The following is a 17,668-nucleotide window of genomic DNA, read 5'->3' on the forward strand; positions in this document are numbered from 1 at the left end:
GGCGCGGATGTTTAGGAGATGGACTGAGACACGTATGATGGCACGGCACTCAAGATTTAATGAAACAAGCCAAAAGCAAGAATCCCCACTAAAGAGAAACTGAGAATAACAAAGTATCTGGAACACATACCAGCGGCTCTAAAACGTATACAAAACTAGCAGCTAATTAAGCTGTCCTTCGAGGCAGTCTTAACCCTGACATTCCTAACAGTTTGACTGCGTCGCTGCTTGAGTGGAATGTTCTCACATTTTTGACGCCGACTCATGTGGATTCCTCGTCCAAGTCGCGTCACGTCTCTTCCGGGGTTGCTACTCCCGACGATCCTGTGGATGTTGTCGCCTTGGTAGGCGCCCGTGTCCCGGTCGCCGTCGATGATGTGGCAGAGAGGACCGGCGGGTTAGGCCTAGTGGCTCTACCGCTGCTTCCGTCCGGCGCCTTGCTCAAGCGCCGACGAGGCGCCCTGGGGGCTGTTTTGCATGGCGTTGTTGACCGGTCTCCTGTCTAGGAAGGAGTATTGCTGTTGAGGTGCCCGGGACTACCGTGGGAGCCTGCAGAAAGTCCGAGGAGCCTCACTCGAACGTCGCCGAGGTCGATGACCCTGCCTCGGAATGTCAGTGTCACAACCTCTAGAACCGAACATCCGTTGCTCTCGTCGCCAGTACGGTGCTTGCGAGCCAACCTTCCTTGACCAAAGCCATGCAGATAATGACAGCTCATCACTGTTTTAGGGGCGAAGCTCCTTAGGGTGTGGGTCTGTCCCTCCTCTGTAATAGTAGTAGTAGTAGTAGTAGTAGTAGTAGTCGTCGTCGTCGTCGTAGTAGGTAGCCACGTCTAGTTGTATGAAAAAAATTTCCGAAAGTTGTGTCCGTAGCGCGGAATCGAACCAGGGACCCCTCGCTTCCGAACGTGTGGCGCTAGCCACTACGCCACGAAGTGCACATGGACACACGCACCACGATGACAATAAATACCCAACATTAACGAAAGACTGCGTTTCTAACGCGTTTGTGCTAGCGCGTTACGGCCCGTGTAAGAAGCTCGTGTAAGACGCTGTGGCCTCTCCGCCTTACCCCCGTATTCATAAAGGCTCCTCGACTTGAACTTGACTTGCCACCGCCTTGGGCAGCGCGTTCGAAACGCGTTGAAGGCGGTGGCAAGTCAAGTTCATGTTCAAATTAAAGTTGATTTTGTATATATACACACAGTGTTTCTCACGTCTTTACATGATGATCGACTGGGCGAATTACACGGAAGATTCACGGTTTACCGATGATTCCCTCCGGAGCTTCGCCCACTCATCATCATTCACCCCGTGGATATGCTGTGATTTTTTCTCTCAATCACAGCTCGGATCACGCGCCTCGAGCGTTCGTGGTGTTTGGAACACTACGTGCTCTTCATCGTCGCCGTTCTTCCGTGTGTTGTCCCTTTACTCATGACAATCCCTGACTGCTTCTCGCGCTTCCCAGCAACTGCAGCTTATGTAACCATGTTTACCTGGAAACGTTGGCGGCAAATGCTATGCACAAAGGCGAGCTTTCTGGTTCTTTTTTTTTCTTTGCCTTGCACGGCTGGCACTGCTGCTGCCGCAGATACATAGAGGCGAGCGCCACCTGGATGGTGTTGCAAGGGACCAAGCGGGGTGCACCGCTCCCACTAAGAGAGACCTCAAACGGCAGCGGGCAAAGAGGACTGTGTTTGAGTTCCTACATAACAGAATTATGTTTTCTCGTATATTCAAATTGCAGTCTGATGCTATCATGTCTGTAGGTTGTGTGTCAGTCATACTTTACGAATTTTCGCATGTTACTTTGAAAAATCCAATTAGTTTAGCAATACCTATGCGCCACGCAGAGGGCCTGCGTGGTTCGGGATGCATGATTCGGGATGATACTAGATGGTGCTCGAGCATTGTATTCACGCTGTTCTTCTGGTGTCTTTGATTTCCATGGTCTACCCATGGCAGACTTAGAATGAACTGAATGAGTTGGTAGATGGGTCTCCCTTTTATATATGAAAGCGTGGTGACGTGCCACTAAGTATATATATATATATATAGTTCAAAAAATAGAAGCACGTAGGAAAAACATAACAAGACTTTACTGACGTTTCGGCCGGGGTCCGGCCTTCATCAAGAGTCTTGATGACTCTTGTCTTGATGACTGAGTCTTGATGACTCTTGAAGACTCTTGATGACTGAGTCTTGATGGCCGGGGTCCGGCCTTCACCACTCTTGATGAAGGCCGGACCCCGGCCGAAACGTCTGTACAGTCTTGTTATGTTGTTCCTACGTGCTTCTATTTTTTGAACTACTTCTGTGCCGGCTCCGGTCACTCTTTACTTCACTGATATATATATATATATATATATATATACAGCATATATATATGCTGTATGCGTGATTGCAAAGCAAGATATGCCGTTTGCCTTCAGTAGTTAACCTGGCATTTTGTGTTTGCGCCACGAAAATTTCCGACCAATGAAAGGTATACAGCTTTGCTGTAAAAATTATGCGTATCTCTGCTACCGCAAACACCAGAGACCAGCGGAGCTGGGGAAAGCCTAGTAAAGTAGTGGCAAACCACACACGTAGTTTCCTGGCGCTCAGGATTTCTTTGCGATGTTCTGCGTAGTATCACGATGAATTCAACCGACCATGTTCACAAGCCTCCGGATCTTCATTTTTTCGCCTACGCAAACTCTTGACTTCCCTCAATGTAAACACGGGATGTTCTCTTCTTGCGACGCTTGGTTTCAGCTTCCCTAGCTCCCACTTCAGTCTTTTTGAAGCAACTAGTGTCCAATTGTCTGGTCGAAGCCTGCCGAGCCGCCACCAGAGGCATTGGCTGCAAAAGAGGTTCTGAACATATCTTATGCAGTCACAAATGCGGGGAAATGCGATCGGTGTCGGCAGCAGCTCTACGCGTCCCACTATCACATGCCTTCACTCCTCCTCTCCATCTTGCATCCCCTATGCTGCGCGATGCTATTTTTATACTCTGCTTTCACTCTCTCACAGCTCTCTCTCCCCCAGCTGGGCGAAGCTATCGCACAGCTGGTATGGGGCTTTTGTTTTTACGCCACGAAATTTTCCGACCAACGAGAGGTATACAGCTTCGCTGTAAAGGAAAAGGAGTATTGGCAAAAAATGAATCAAGCCAGGCAGAAGGGAAATGAAAATTTGCACCAGGACTAAGCGTAAACAAAGTGTCATTATTTAGTATACTTCAGCGATGCCTTCAGGACACCATAGGGACAGCAAGGGGATCAAAACTGGGGACCACGGTGGAAGAATAGGCTGGTGTCTCAACAATGCCCTAGGGTGCGTTGATTTATTGTTTAGGGGTTCTCTTTTTCTCGTTAGGGGTGCAGCAGATAAGAGAGCATCATCAAAAGCATGGAACTCTGTTGTGATCTGCACAAGCATGTATAAAAATAGGGGAGAAGTTCCAATCAAAAAGTCGAATCGAAATGGGGAGAAGTTCCTTTCGAAAAGAAAGAAACCGTGCGAAATTATCTACGAGTAAAATGATTTACATTTATGAGAAGGGTGACTACGATGCAATTGCTAAGAAACTTCGTAATTTCTTTTCTGTTTTTCAGTGCTTATCTGATGAGCGTAATGTGCACAATATGTGGGACAAGTTTAAAAATATGTTACTCGAGCTGGTAAATCCGCCTATCCCCAATGTTGATTCTTCACGGCTTAAAAAGCACAAGCAGCCATGGTTAACAAGACATATACTAAAGCTTATCAAGAAAAAGAAGAGGGCATCTAACGCATTAAAAAAAAAAATCAGCTGCTAAATTTGCAAAACTACGTACGATTACACGCGAATATAAGCTAAAGATAACTACTTCACCGAGCTGAGCAACAAAATGAAATCAAACCCTAAAATGTTTTGGAAGTACTTAAAACAGTGTGGTTCAGATTTCTTCGGAATACAGGAGCTAAATTATAATGGTACGATAATTACGGAAGACAGGGATAAAGCTGCGTGCCTAAACAACTTTTTTCATTCGGTTTTCTTACCCAACCACACTTGTCATACTCATCCACCTACAATGAATATTTCGCCTATGCTTTCTGTTCAGCTTAGTGTTAATGGAATTGAAAAAAATATTGAAGGATGTTGATGAGAGTAAATCTAGTGGCCCGAATGGAATTTCTCCATGTGTACTCAAACGTTGCGTGGGGCCAATTTCTATGTACCTTTATTTAATTTTTGAAAGATCTTTATTGACAGGTATTTTACCACATGACTGGAAAATTGCGCACGTTGTTCCGATACATAAAGGTGGGTCCAAAAAAGACGTTGGTAACTATAGGGCAATATCACTTACGTCTATCCCGTGTAAAATACTTGAACATGTCTTATACAAAGAAATATCAAATAATTTAAATGAGCATAAGGTACTAATTAATGAGCAGCATGGCTTTCGTAGGGGACTATCTTGCACAACACAACTAGTTGAGTTTTATCATGACATTATATCGAGCGTAGATGCAGGAGGACAGGTAGACGGTGTGTTCCTGGATTTTCGGAAAGCCTTCGACACGTTATCACATTCACTCTTATTGTTTAAGCTTAATACCCTAAACATTGATGCAACTGTTTTTAAATGGATTGAAAGTTACCTTTCCCAAAGAAGGCAATGTGTAATACTGAATGGTAAATGCTCCGAATATGCAGATGTTACGTCAGGAGTCCCACAGGGCTCAGTTCTAGGTCCGCTATTATTTTTAATTTTAATGACATTTCTGCCGGAATTTCATCTTCTATACGGTTGTTTGTGGATGACTGTGTTGTGTACAAAAAGATTATCCATCACAATGATAGAATTGAACCTCAGAACGACTTATCACTTATTCATGACTGGTGTACTAAATGGAAAAGGACTTTGAACATAGCAAAGTGTGTACATATCTCATTTACTAAAAAGAAGAAACCAATTCAGTCATGGTATCATCTGAACGATGTACTATTGAAGCAAGGCAGTACGCATAAGTATCTAGGTGTGCTACTGTCGTCTGAATGTACGTGGAAACCTCAGGTATCATAGCCAAAGCTGGTAAAACTTTGAATTTCATTCAGAGAAACCTGCGATGTTCACATGCGAATTTAAAACGTATGGCATATACAACTTGTGTTCGACCAATCTTAGTCTGGGACCCCACCAAGGTAATATCTGCTACTACAAAACAAATACAAAACCGTGCTGCTAGGTGGGGCGGCAATGAAGGCTGAGCTAGGATGGGAATGTGTTCCTGCTCGCCGCAATAAACTGAGATTAAAATTTTTATATTCGAAAAACTATAATAAAACTGGAATGAATAGGGATATTTACCTACGAAAACCTCATTAATTTCAAAACGAACTGATCATAATTGCAAAATCCTCGAGTACCCTGTCAAGACAAACATGTAGGCTAACTCATTTTTTGTTTGAACAATCAAACAGTGGAATAGGTTGAGTGAAAAGCAAGTGAATTGTGTGAATGAAGGTGTATTTTATTCCATGTTGTAACACCCCTGCTGTAACGCCTTTGGGCGCTGCGGGGTAATTGATGAATAAAGAATAATAAAGAATAAAACAAGTATATTGTACTCGAGCAACCGAGGCGATAAGTGCTGTCCTTTTGAAATGCACAGTTGTTACTTTTTCAGCTTCTGCTTACTAGGGAGCCACAATTAATAACTGGCATACCTGCCAAGTCTTCAGGATTATCCGGGAGACTCCCGGACTTTTACCATTTCTTCCGGCTGTACTGTTGACAGGAAAATCTCCCAGAAATTGCAGTTGTGTCTCGTTTCCCCCGTGTCCAGCACGTTGTCTGGCCAAATTAGCAAAAGAATCCAGCCCAATCTAATTCATTTGGAAGTTCATGGCGCATAACATTGTTAAGAGAGTAATAGGGAAACCCTACATGGGCTTTATTTCATTAAAGGAACACTGAAGAGAAACCTGAAGTTCAGCTTTAATTGTAGATTATCCTAACACGATCACAGACATACCATTCTTACTGTGAGCAGAGGTTTAATAAGCGAGAAAAGGTGAAAACTGAAAGATAGGTGCTGACGCCCCTTCGAATTTCCCGCACTACATGTTCGTGACATCAGAGATCACAAACGCAGCTCGGCCGCGATTGGTTGAGAGCGATTTATCGCTGTTAATAAAACGCAAAATTAAATACACCTTAAACATACATAAACAGCATTTGCCAACTTTTTAAGCCGTTTCAAACGAGGACGTAGAAGTTTAGTGCAGAATTAAATAATAAGAAAAAATAGCGTGGCGCTACATGTGGTCGTGATAGTTTCGTACGTAGTTTAGTTTTTTCTCCACGCATCATCGCACGCGCCTGTTCCGCTATACAGTGTTGCAGTGTTTGGTTGCGTGTTGCGAGGCTCGAAAAACGTTGACTTTGCAGGAAACAGCCAGAAAATGCCTCGTGTGTGTAGTGTTGAGGGCTGTGTAAACGGCGCAAGGTGCTTGCTCAGGGTCAGCGGCAGTGTTGACCCGACTGTGCCCTTTCATGTGGTGCCGCGCGATGAGCCCCGGCGTTTGCAATGGCTCATTGCTCTGCCGATGATAAAACGACAAAAGAGCCAGAGAAACCGATGGTGTGCTCCCTGCTTTTCTCGCCCTCGGATTATGTATATAATCCTGCCCTCGGAAAGTATCTTGGTGTGCCCCAGAGGCCAGTCCTTTCTCCAGCAGCTGTCCCATCAATGCCGCCTTCACCAAATACCCTACTGATGCCCCTGCAGCAGCAAACTGGCGGCTCGGTGAGTGCTGAATGTCATTAAAAAAGACATGAAAAAACCATACCGAGTATGCGCGCAAGTTTCTACGCTTGTTCTGTCGAGAACATCGTCGACTGGCGGACCGGCCGCCTTGCCTTCCGTCGACAAAAACAAGGCTTAGCTTTCCGTTGGCGCGGCTGGCTGCTCACCGTCATCGTATGCGGAAACACCTACCGCGCGAGCACGGAGGATCATTTCGTGCTCCGTTTCACTGAAGTCGCTCAAATGCAGTCCTGCTTTCTTGGCGAGCTCTTCGTTGCAAGGTTCAGCGTCAGCAACGGTATCCATCGCGGCCACAGAACACCTAAGCAAAAGTCGAAGCGAATGCACACGTAGCGGCCATGCAGCCTATGATGGAATGAGCGCCTCAGGCGTTTACGCAAGCGGTGACGTATCATGGCGCCTTCTGATTCGCTGAGAGCAATGCAATCCGTGACGACACTGCTTCAGCACGGAATCTGGGGTGAGAGAAATTGAAGAAGAGATACTTGGTCTTTGTTTACGAATTTCTCCGCTAATAACTTATATTTTTGCACCCAACAAAAACTGCATGCATTCCTGAAGGTCCCTCTTTTATTCCAGCTGAACTTCCTGTTTCTCTCTAGTGTCCCTTTAACCACAGCGCCGCTGTTTACACTGACAGGGTTGTGGGGTGCCTTAGTGGCCCTAGTCTCATTCAGCTAGTGAGCAAATGCTGTGTACTGCAACTAGCAACACTAGAGTCTCCATCATTCTCCTCGGTGTCAGCTGCTTTTGCGTTGTGTAGGTCAGTCATGGCTTTAAGCAAGGAGTGCGAGTGCGAAGTGTATCTGCAAATATTTTTAAAGCAGTGCTCAACCGAAGTGATGCTGGGTATTTTGTTCATACGGCTGAGCAATGCAGAGTGCGAGTGGCAACTTAGCATCGTGGAAAAGATGACAACATAGTTCCGCTCGTCCATGTGTGATGACATGCTCATGGGTGGGACTCGTGTGCCATTTTGATACATGCTCGCATTCCTGCACCAATCAACGAAAGTTTACCAAAATTGTGCCACGCTGCGCCAGAACGTCAGTGGACGCGAACAGCGAGCCGATTTGTTCTCCGAAAAAGAGTGCAGCCGTTCATATTCCGCATACCGTGCGACGGCGCTTCCCACAGTTTCTTGTCATTTTCGCACACTAGACTTTCGGGGCTTCCGGCAAGTGGCCGGCATGCACGTGGCCTCTCCTGGCTGTTGTCGCTGCTGACCAGGGCGGTTGTATTTAGTGTGTATACGATTGAGTGGGCCGAGCGGCGCAGCACACCCTAGCTGAGGCGCAAAACGATAAAAAGTAGATTGAGGGGCAGCGAGCGAACTATGGAGGCGGGCGCTTCAGCAGGTTCAGCTGGCGGGCGTCTCTTTCCACAGCGCCGGTAAACAGCAAAACTATTACAATTTGTTTTTAAGCCGATTTGGGCGAGGCCTCAGCCGTTTGGCTTATCATGAAGGGCTAATGGTGGATTTGGAATAAAAAGTCGCAGTTTTGCCTGAAAGGCCAAGTATCGATTGCGATAGCGAATTGGTAGACAGCTGTACGAAGTAAGGATGTTAGTTGTACCGGCAGTGTAAGCATGTAAAAATTCACTATCTAAATTAACAAGCATGGTGTCGCGCGCACACGTAAACGTGACCATATCTCACTCAATGACTGCGGAAACTCTCTGTCAAAACACTGCAGTAAGGAAGCGCGGCAATAGCAGCGACCGAATTGGCCTTGGTGCTGCATCGCCTCAATGCGAACTAAGCGGTGAAAACACTGCGCACATGAAGCTATCAACACTCGCACTCTTTCGCCATCGCAGATCGCTTTCAAGATAGCGTACGTGTGGTCGTGCCATACCCAATAGCTGCTGGGGTAGAACGCCCCTACCTCCCCTCCCTTGGTGCCTTGCGCGCGACGGAAGACTGCGCACTTTCTCCCCACTTTCCTCCATTGCGCGCGTGAGATTGAGCCGCCATCATCAACTCTGCTTCACACGCTTTCACTCGCATATACAGCATATGGCGCGGTGACGAAGGTATCGCCCATTGACTTTATACATAACATCACGGCAATGCTGACGGCAGAAATACGCCTGGTGTGTCCATTTAATTTCTATCACAATAAAAGCAGATTGGAATAGTTTTACGTTATACTACCCCAGGGTTGATTGCAGCTCTCTGGGTCTGCGGTGGCATATGGTGACCCAGAAATCGTTACAGCGTCGATTGGACTGCCTGATTTGAGAACATTTTAACGAGATAGCATTATGGGCCCCGTGTCGCAGAAAATCTGGCGTTGGCGTGGATGTCGACATCCGTGGTGGTACAAATCACTCCGACTCCCGACCACGCAGGCCCTCCGTGTGGCACAAGGTGTTAGTGAACAAAAATTGAATTTCTCACAGTGAAATTCGTCAGAAAAATGGTAAAGTATGACTTAACCACAACCTACAGACATAGTGATGTCGGATTGTAATTTGAATGTACGAGAAAACATAATTCTGTTACGAGGAAACTCAAACATAAACCCCTTTTCCAGCATTTCTACCATACCAACAGTGGTGCACTTAGATAGGTTAGTTGCGAAATTCATATCCAGATGGCGCTCGCATCCTCGGCAGGTCAAATTGGGACTTTGCCTGCCTAATATGTTTGGACACGCTTGTGCGTCGGGGCAATAGGAAACAATTAATAAAATAATAAAAAAAGGTCCTAGGGCCTTCACATTCTAATATAAGACGACTTATGTTGCCCCTGGAAAAATGTCTTCCCAGCAATGCATTTCTGCTTCAAAGGGGATCGGTGTAAGCTTGGTCTTTGTGAGCTGGCATTTCAAGTACAGTCAACGACCGATTTTCCGCACGCCATCGCAGCACTGCCACGTTCAATCCCCATATAGCCAATGCATAAGAACGTCTAAAATTTCAGATGCAAAAACCCTTCGTCATCCGATTTTCCGAACTTTTTGTCATGACCGCGGGTCCGAAACAACTTTATCGAAGCCACCACTGCCGCCATTTTCATTATCTCACCGCCTCGAATAGGCGCTTTTGCACGCAGATCTGCTGGCAGCCGTAGCCACCACCGCGGCAACGCTAGGCCAACCTGCTTCTACGTTCGCTACCAAGGCTCTTCCTTTTTGGTGCCGTGTTTTTCATTGAAAGGATTCGCCGCTGTCAGCAATGGTACTGACTCCACCTTTGTAATCCTCCCCAGTGGCTTCCAAGCTTGGAAAGCATAACGCATTCTATAGTGCCTTCTCCTGAAAGTCAACTTCGCCTCACTACAGCAGTGTTACGCAGCGAAGCATACCAAAAGTGAGTAAGGGCAATTTTTACGGGACACAGTATGTATTCCTTAATTATACACGCGTGCATCTGCCGTCTCCTATTGCAGTACGAGCACAACGACACGCCTTCAGAGCGATTTCCGATGCACCTGTGGTGATTTGAGCCCCTGAGGACAGTAAAAGGCATACATTAATTTTTTTCGGACTGCCCAATTTTTCGGATGTTTTCGCTGCCCCTAGGGAGTCCGAAAAATTGGACTTTGACTGTAGATGATTATCAATAAATCGCAGCACAGGAAAAACTACGTAAGCTTTTCATACCGCTGGCGGTAACATTTTACAAAGGAGTGCTCCATCTTAGAGAATACATTTACAGGAGCAAAATTTTTTATTTTATTTATTTATTTTATTTATTGAGTACTGCTAGCCTGAATTCCAGGCCTTAAGCAGAAGTGGGTTACAGTTTTCGGTACAAATGTACCCGAACAACAAAAGAGCACACATACAAGCAAACGTAACTGGAGAAATGCGATTGGTGTGTCAAGTACGGCACTGAATACAATAATAAAATTTCAGATGGCACAGTTCATATATGAACGCGTGTGGGGACGCATTAGACAGAGCGTTGCTCAACACTTGGCAATGTGAAAAGTATTTGGTTACATGCGCTACAACGGGATACCAAGAAAACATAACTGGAAAAACATCAAATAAAGAAAAGCAAGTGCGACGCTTTCATGGAACGTCGCTAGACCATTGACGATAAGACACCATCATTTCACATTTTCAAGTGTGGCAGTGAAGGCGGCAACAGAAGAGCTCTCGATTACTTCTCTAGGCAAGCGATTCCAATCACGGATGGTACGGGGGAAGAAAGAATTCATGTAATTGTTAGTTTTGCAAAAAAATTCGCTTTTTTGGAGTGGAAAGAACGAGTGGGATGCTGTGTAAGAGGTTTCAAGTACGTGCTTTTGTCGATTCCAAGGTTATCATGGTATATCATGTAGAATGTCTTTAGCCTTTCGCGATAGCATCTTGTTTGTAGGGATTCCAAATTTGCGGAAATTAACAGAGCAGTTGGCGATGTTTTGCTGCTGTACGAATTAAAAATAAACCTAGCTGCCTTTCGCTGAATATTTTCTAGTTTCCTTATATTTGTATTTGTGTGCGGATCCCATACTGCCGCAGTGTATTTGAGTGTTGGCCTTATATACGTTTTATAGGCCAAAAGTTTTACATTGCTCGAAGCTTTGGGAAGTGTTCATTGTAAGTAGCCTAGTTGTCTCATGGCTTTCTGGTGTATGTAGGTGACGTGATCATTCTAACGAAGATCAGATGTAATAACCACCCCTAGGTATTTGTAACTTGAAACTACAGACAGATTGTTACCGCTGATACTATAAGTGAAAGTGAGTGGATTCATGTTACGTGTAAGTGTCATTGCTACCGTTTTGCTGTGGTTTATTTGCATCTGCCACAAAGTACACCAATTTGTCATCTGGGATAAGGCTTTGTTAAGAGAAACCTGGTCATCAGTACCCTGGATTTAGTTATATAAGATGCAATCGTCTGCAAATAAATGGATTTTTACCGGTATGTCTTGAGCAATGTCGTTTATGAAGATCAAAAAGAATAACGGCCCGAGAACAGAACCTTGGGGGATACCTGATGCTGAAGGTTGCCAAACGTTTCCTAATTCTGCACGTAGCCCGTCCAAGTGCTTCTGTGCTTTTCAAGCACATCTCAGGACAACCACGGCTTTGTCGCAGTCCACACTAAGGACTGCGATAAAGGGGGAGGGGGGGGTCATTTTTAGTGTTTGGATGGAATTTATGAACCAGTGACCACGTACTGCTTTCACATGCATTGCCAACTGTAAAAGCCCCATATAATAGTTTGCAATCGCTTTCATAAACCTGCTCCTAAAGTCCATTTTACTCCTCCGAAACGCATTTTTGGCTGCTCCAAAAGCTGGTTGGGACTACTTAAGCGTAGTCAGTCATCGATAACCAATCGATAGCCAATTAATAGCCGATCTGGAAAATTCCAGAAAATGCTGGAGTTCACTTCGTAGTGCTTAGCCTAGCCCAAATACGTGGTCAATACTTTGCGATGGCCAATCAATAGCTAATCGATAATCGATCAATAATCAATAAATTTTGGAAAATGCTGGAGATGACTTGGTAGTGCTTAGCCTAGCCCACATACGTGGCCAATACCTTGCAATAGTCAGTTGATAGCCAATCAATAGTTAATCGATAATCGATCAATAATCAAAAATTACGGAAAGAATGCTGGGGTTGACTTGATAGTGCTTAGCCTAGCCCAAAAGCCAGGACTAGCTAGGTGCCCATCAGCTCCTCTGTCTCTTTAGCATTGCGCGTCCAGTGCAAGCTACACTTTTTTTTATAGTGCAGGCGACGGCGCGTAAGGTTTTGTGAGTGCTTGCTTCGCCCAGATCGCCTAGCAACGAAGTCGCGTCTCTTCGTTCTTTCTTTCATGCCTCTTCTTTCTGCGCTCGTACCAGCTATGGAAGCAGAGAAATGTAACCTTCATTCTGACAGGGACGCCATGTGGTCCCATTTTCAGGTTGTTATGCCCGCTTTCGAAATAGTTCAGGTGTGTGCGTCGAGCGAGACAGTAGCTAAACAATGTCCATGACAAGGAATGTCAAAAACAAGCAAACAAAAAGAAACATAGTGCTTTGAAGGTGACATGGAGCTTCCTCTTTGTCTGTGGTTTTCTCGGCATCACTGTCTCTTTTGCGTGCACCACTCTTACTGTACGGTGCTAGGGTGGTGTGTGGCCATAGAATCTATGGAAAAGTGTGGGCCGAGAGCTAACAGTGACTTTTTCTGGTATAGCTCATACGTTGGCAACTGATGGGTTGATGGGCGGAATGCCTAATTTTGGGGCTTTCATCACATTGACTTGTCAGAATAACAAACAATTTGCCACAGTCCCCTCATGTTCGTTATATCAATATTTCACTGTATTGTGTTAGAAAAATTGTCAGATGCACCAAGGAGGGAGGCGGTAGATATAGCAACTACCCCTCCTTCCTGGTGGGAAAGTAGACACATCTCCTCCCCCCCTCCTTTATCTATTTGTTTCTGGCAGAGCATGGGATTTCAAGAAGTCCACTGTTGCGGAGTTAGTTTTTGTCTTAAGCGTGGTGTTATGTAGAGGCACAATGTGCAGTGATGGATGCCAAATGAATTCTGCTTAAGATTCTAAAGGAAAAGAACATGATTGAAATGGATTTGGCCTATATCTCCTGTGATGTGAAAAACAGCTGCAAGGCAAGGGCACATTGCTTTCTCCCATTTCTACCACCAGGTGGCGTGAAAGGCCAAGAAGCTATCAATAAAGACCAAATGGGATGTACGCGTGCTGGCGCACGAAAGCTCGCGCCTCACGCATGTGCACATGGTGCAGGAAAGATCCATCGAAGCGCGGCGCGAGCACAAATATCTAATGTATAGGCACACTAAGAAATAGAGTTGTCCAACATGGTGGCACCCATGACTCCTGCTTCAGCGTGAATTCTTGTGACGGCTACGTTTCTCACTCGCGTTTATTGACACTAACTATTAAAATGAGCTTTTGATTTCACTAAACTCGCTTGAAATGTTATGAGTGCATAGCGCGTACAATTTCTGAGATCGTTCTGCTATTCCTGCAGCCGTAGGCCTAACGAGACGCGTCCGTATAGCAACAACAGGATTATGTTGGCTAGAGGAGAAGGTGTGCTGACCGACCCGTCTGAAGCATAGTTTGTCATTTCTCTGCAGCATGACGCAAAAGTGTCACTGCGCTCAGTACAACGGTGCTCAGCGGCGCATGTCGTCTGGTACTAGTAGTAGATGGCATGCAGTAAATAAAGCATGCAGAGGGAAAAGGTGTAGCGGTCAGTTTGTGCAATGAGGTCTCTATTATTGCGTGTTTTTCTTAAAATATGTAGAAAATTCTACGAGGAAATGGTGAGCGGCCTGGCTAGTAGAAGCTCATCTCTGATGGCAAATAAGCGAAGTCCGCAACAAGTAGTGGCGATATTTCCGCTTCAGAGAACATAACAAGCTCACTTATTTCTTCGCTCTGAACTATAAATCACGGGTTCCTATAGCAGCATTGTTCTCAGTGCCGACAACTGCAGCAGCGCACACCATTGGTGGGTGAAGGATGCCTTTAGGAACAGATCCTCAGGCACCCATGTTGTCGACTAAGAAAAGTTTATCAATGACGCATTAATATGCTGGTTCCGCTTTACTGTATGATATGATGCCCGCAAAAACAAGAGCGAACATTATTTGGAACTGTGATCACACCATGCGATTATGGCCACAAGGCCTCGGAGAGATCAGAGCAACAAGCTGCAAATGAACCCTGCGCAAATTACGACGTCAAGATTTCTGTGCTGGCGCTTGTGGAGATTGTTCTCTCATAACAATGTCTACCAGGGTGAAAATGTGAGCCAAATGGATGCGCGCTCGCGCTTGTCTTGTAGGTTCAAGGTGCGCGGGCGCGAACTTACGTGTAGCAGGCGTACATGTAGTTTGTCCTTTAAAGTGCAAATTTTGACAGTTACATTTCAGGAATAGTGATTGGATGGGCGATTACAGGCGTCTGGCTCCATCCGTTTGAACTGTTTATGACAAACTAGCATACACTATTATTCCAGTTCAAATGCATTCAGCTGAAAAATGCTGAGCTACATGTTCTTTGCTCTTTCTGTTTCTGTATTATGCCATGAAAGAAGAATGATTATCCTTTCTTTTTTGCCTCATCTCTCTCTAGCGATCGAGGCCTGAAGTTGCAGCATACTGTAAGTAGCTGGTGTGGACTTTCTTACTAGTGCCCACTGTCAGTTTTTCCAGCTTCTTTGTTTGCTTTTAGTGTTAACAATCTTTCGACTTCCTTAGCTTTGCCTGAAGCATACCTTGTGCAGTCTTAGGGTCTCAAAGGAATACTAACCACTGCGGGTTGAGCTTAGCTAGCCACAGGGCCGCGTCAGCCCTCGCCTCTAGCGCGCACCTGTGACGGCTCAGGCCACAAAGGGTCTACCAAGCGCTAAGCACACAAGAACACAGTATTGCCCTGAGTTAGCGGAAACCGTTTATTGTCTCCGGTGGCACCCAACACTGCACGAACGCCCGGTCCCGAAGCAGCGCGGGAACCAAAGGGCTTCTTCGCCAGGGGCAAAAATAGACATTGGCGCCTACAGCACGTCACTGCGAGAGCAAAAGTTCCCACTGGGACACGCCGCTAGAAAAAATCCTGGTAGCTATGCTACTTACTCTCGCGACAGCCACTCGGCCAACTTGCGAGAGCTTGGGCAATCTCCTTCAGCTTGGGCCTCCAATAAGTGCGGTTCGGCGCAGTACGACCACACGCGAGCACTAGGCAGCGATATTCGGCTTAGCATCCAGAGACGATCAACACAAGGTATGTGCTCACCGTACGGGTAGACGCACCGTACGCGAGCTCAAGTCCAAGACACAAAAGGGGCTGGCGGACGACAAGAATACATGTATGTATCCAGTGCTGACCCACGCTCCGTCGTGAGCAGCCGAGAGCGGCTATCCTGCGACGCGAGCACCCCCATCGCAAACCATTGGGAGGGCAGCACCACCACCGATAACCGTTGGAGTGGAACAGGGAGAAGCGTAGGGATGGCAGGCAGGTGAATGCCTGCGCAAAGGCATCGGTGTATACCTTAATTTCCACCATCTGTTGCCCTCCAAGTGTGCACCTTCATCTGCCCAGAAGCAGCTGTGAGGCATGAGGAACAAGTTAGAATGTGAACTGCCATGAGACTATGAGTGGTTTATTAAAGCAGCAAATGTTAATTTATGGTGCTTTGGGCACATGTAGGATAACCCCATCTTCTAGTTTCATGGTACATGAAAGCAGGCATGCAGAACATGGACACGAGAGGAATGAGAAAAACCCCATCAACTGCACTCCTGCTTTTTTTCATACTGTCCATGTTTTTCACGTTTGCTTTTCTATACCACGAATTCCTACCAACTTGCTCAGTTTTCTGTTGTTTTAGGTCCACCGGTATTGCGTAGAAATCACAAACTTTATTATTCAATCAAGTTGGTGTGTCATTTGCTTCTTGTATGCTCTTGCCACATGTACTTGCAGACAACGTGTCTCGAATATTGTTAACAAGCACTGCTTGAGACAAAGCTGAAGACAGATACAGAAGACGACGACGCTCTCCGATGTTGCGCGGACTGGTTTTTCCATCTTGTATGCTTTGTATGCCAGTGGACGCATTTTAAATATCCTGTAAATATAATTTAAACCTCTCTTTCCTCGTAACATTTTGGTAGGAGGTGCAGGCTCTCCAAGACGCACAATGGATTTAGGCAGCAGGCGCTCCTTGGCAGCATCGGTATTGCCAGCTCAAGGCAGGAATGCTTCGCCACCTGCGCCTGCCGTCATTGTGGCACAACCGTGTGACCCTGGCACCTTTTCTTGAATGGATAAGACCGACATTGAAGATTGGCTTCAGCTCTACGAATGGGTGAGCGTGAGCAATCACTGGGACCAGACCGTCATGCTCGCTAACCTGATATTTTACGTCGCGGGAATGGCACGCGTCTGGTTTGTGACCCAAAAAGAGGAACCCACCAGCTGGGACATGTGCAAGCAAAAGCTCACTGATTTGTTTGGAAAGCCTGTTAGCCGCCAGCGTGCCATTCCGAATGACCTTGCTTGCAGAGTTCAGACTTGCACTGAGTCCTATGTGACTTATATTCAGGACGTGCTTGCGCTTTGTCGCAAGGTTGACGAAAAGATGCCGGAAGCAAAAAATGTCAGGCACATCATCCTCAAAGGAATCGTGGACAACACGTTTAGTCTCCTCTTATCAAGAACTCCTCGACAGTGCAGGACATTATTGCTGAATGCCACCACTTCGAAGAAGCGAAAAGCCGTCGTATTGCTCACAACTTTTCTTGCCTTCCTAATACGGCTGCAACATCTACCTGCGAGGACGTCCGTCTCCCATCCGTGCCGTCTGCATCCGACAGTATTGTGCGCATCGTCCGCTGGGAGATTGAAGCTGCATCTCCAGTTCCTACCCAGGTTCGTGCCTCAGGTGATTGCCACGCAACAATATCTCTCATGCAGACCATTGTACGGCAAGAGTTGGCCAATGTCGGACTCCACTCACTTAGCCTTATCGACAGACCCGACTACCGTTCACCTGGCGTACCCGATTTACCACGAAGTTCGTTCGCTCGTCCTCGTTATTGAAACCCGGAGGAATGGCACACCTATGATGACAGGCCTATCTGCTTCTGCTCTGGACGCATCGGACATATTTCTTGCCATTGTCGCAGTTCTTGTAGCCTTTGCCGAGCTATCAAAATACCCGGTGCCCACCTGGCAGTCCCCACCCGCCGGCACACATCGAAAAAGACAACGCTCCAACATCTTTGCCCGCACCACCAAACTGTTCCCCTTCGCCACGCCCACATCTTTCTCACTCCCCTCTGCCCCGTCACTGTCCATCACCTTCTCACTCCCGCTGCTCCTTGGAAAACTAATGGG

The 17,668-nt window shown here is 46.3% G+C and overlaps 1 protein-coding gene across 3 annotated transcripts in view; it reads left to right on the forward strand.

Moving 5' to 3' along the window:
• LOC119459390 (serine-rich adhesin for platelets-like) overlaps positions 1 to 17,668 on the forward strand; it is a 299,849-nt gene that overhangs the window by 44,887 nt on the left and 237,294 nt on the right. For all 3 annotated transcript variants that reach the window (XM_049671415.1, XM_037721183.2, XM_049671416.1), the window contains exon 5: positions 14,900 to 14,927. In XM_049671415.1, coding sequence (XP_049527372.1) covers positions 14,900 to 14,927 — 28 coding nt within the window. The remainder of the gene's footprint in view (positions 1 to 14,899; positions 14,928 to 17,668) is intronic.

This window comes from Dermacentor silvarum, chromosome 7, assembly GCF_013339745.2.
Source record: "Dermacentor silvarum isolate Dsil-2018 chromosome 7, BIME_Dsil_1.4, whole genome shotgun sequence".
NCBI lineage: Eukaryota > Metazoa > Arthropoda > Arachnida > Ixodida > Ixodidae > Dermacentor > Dermacentor silvarum.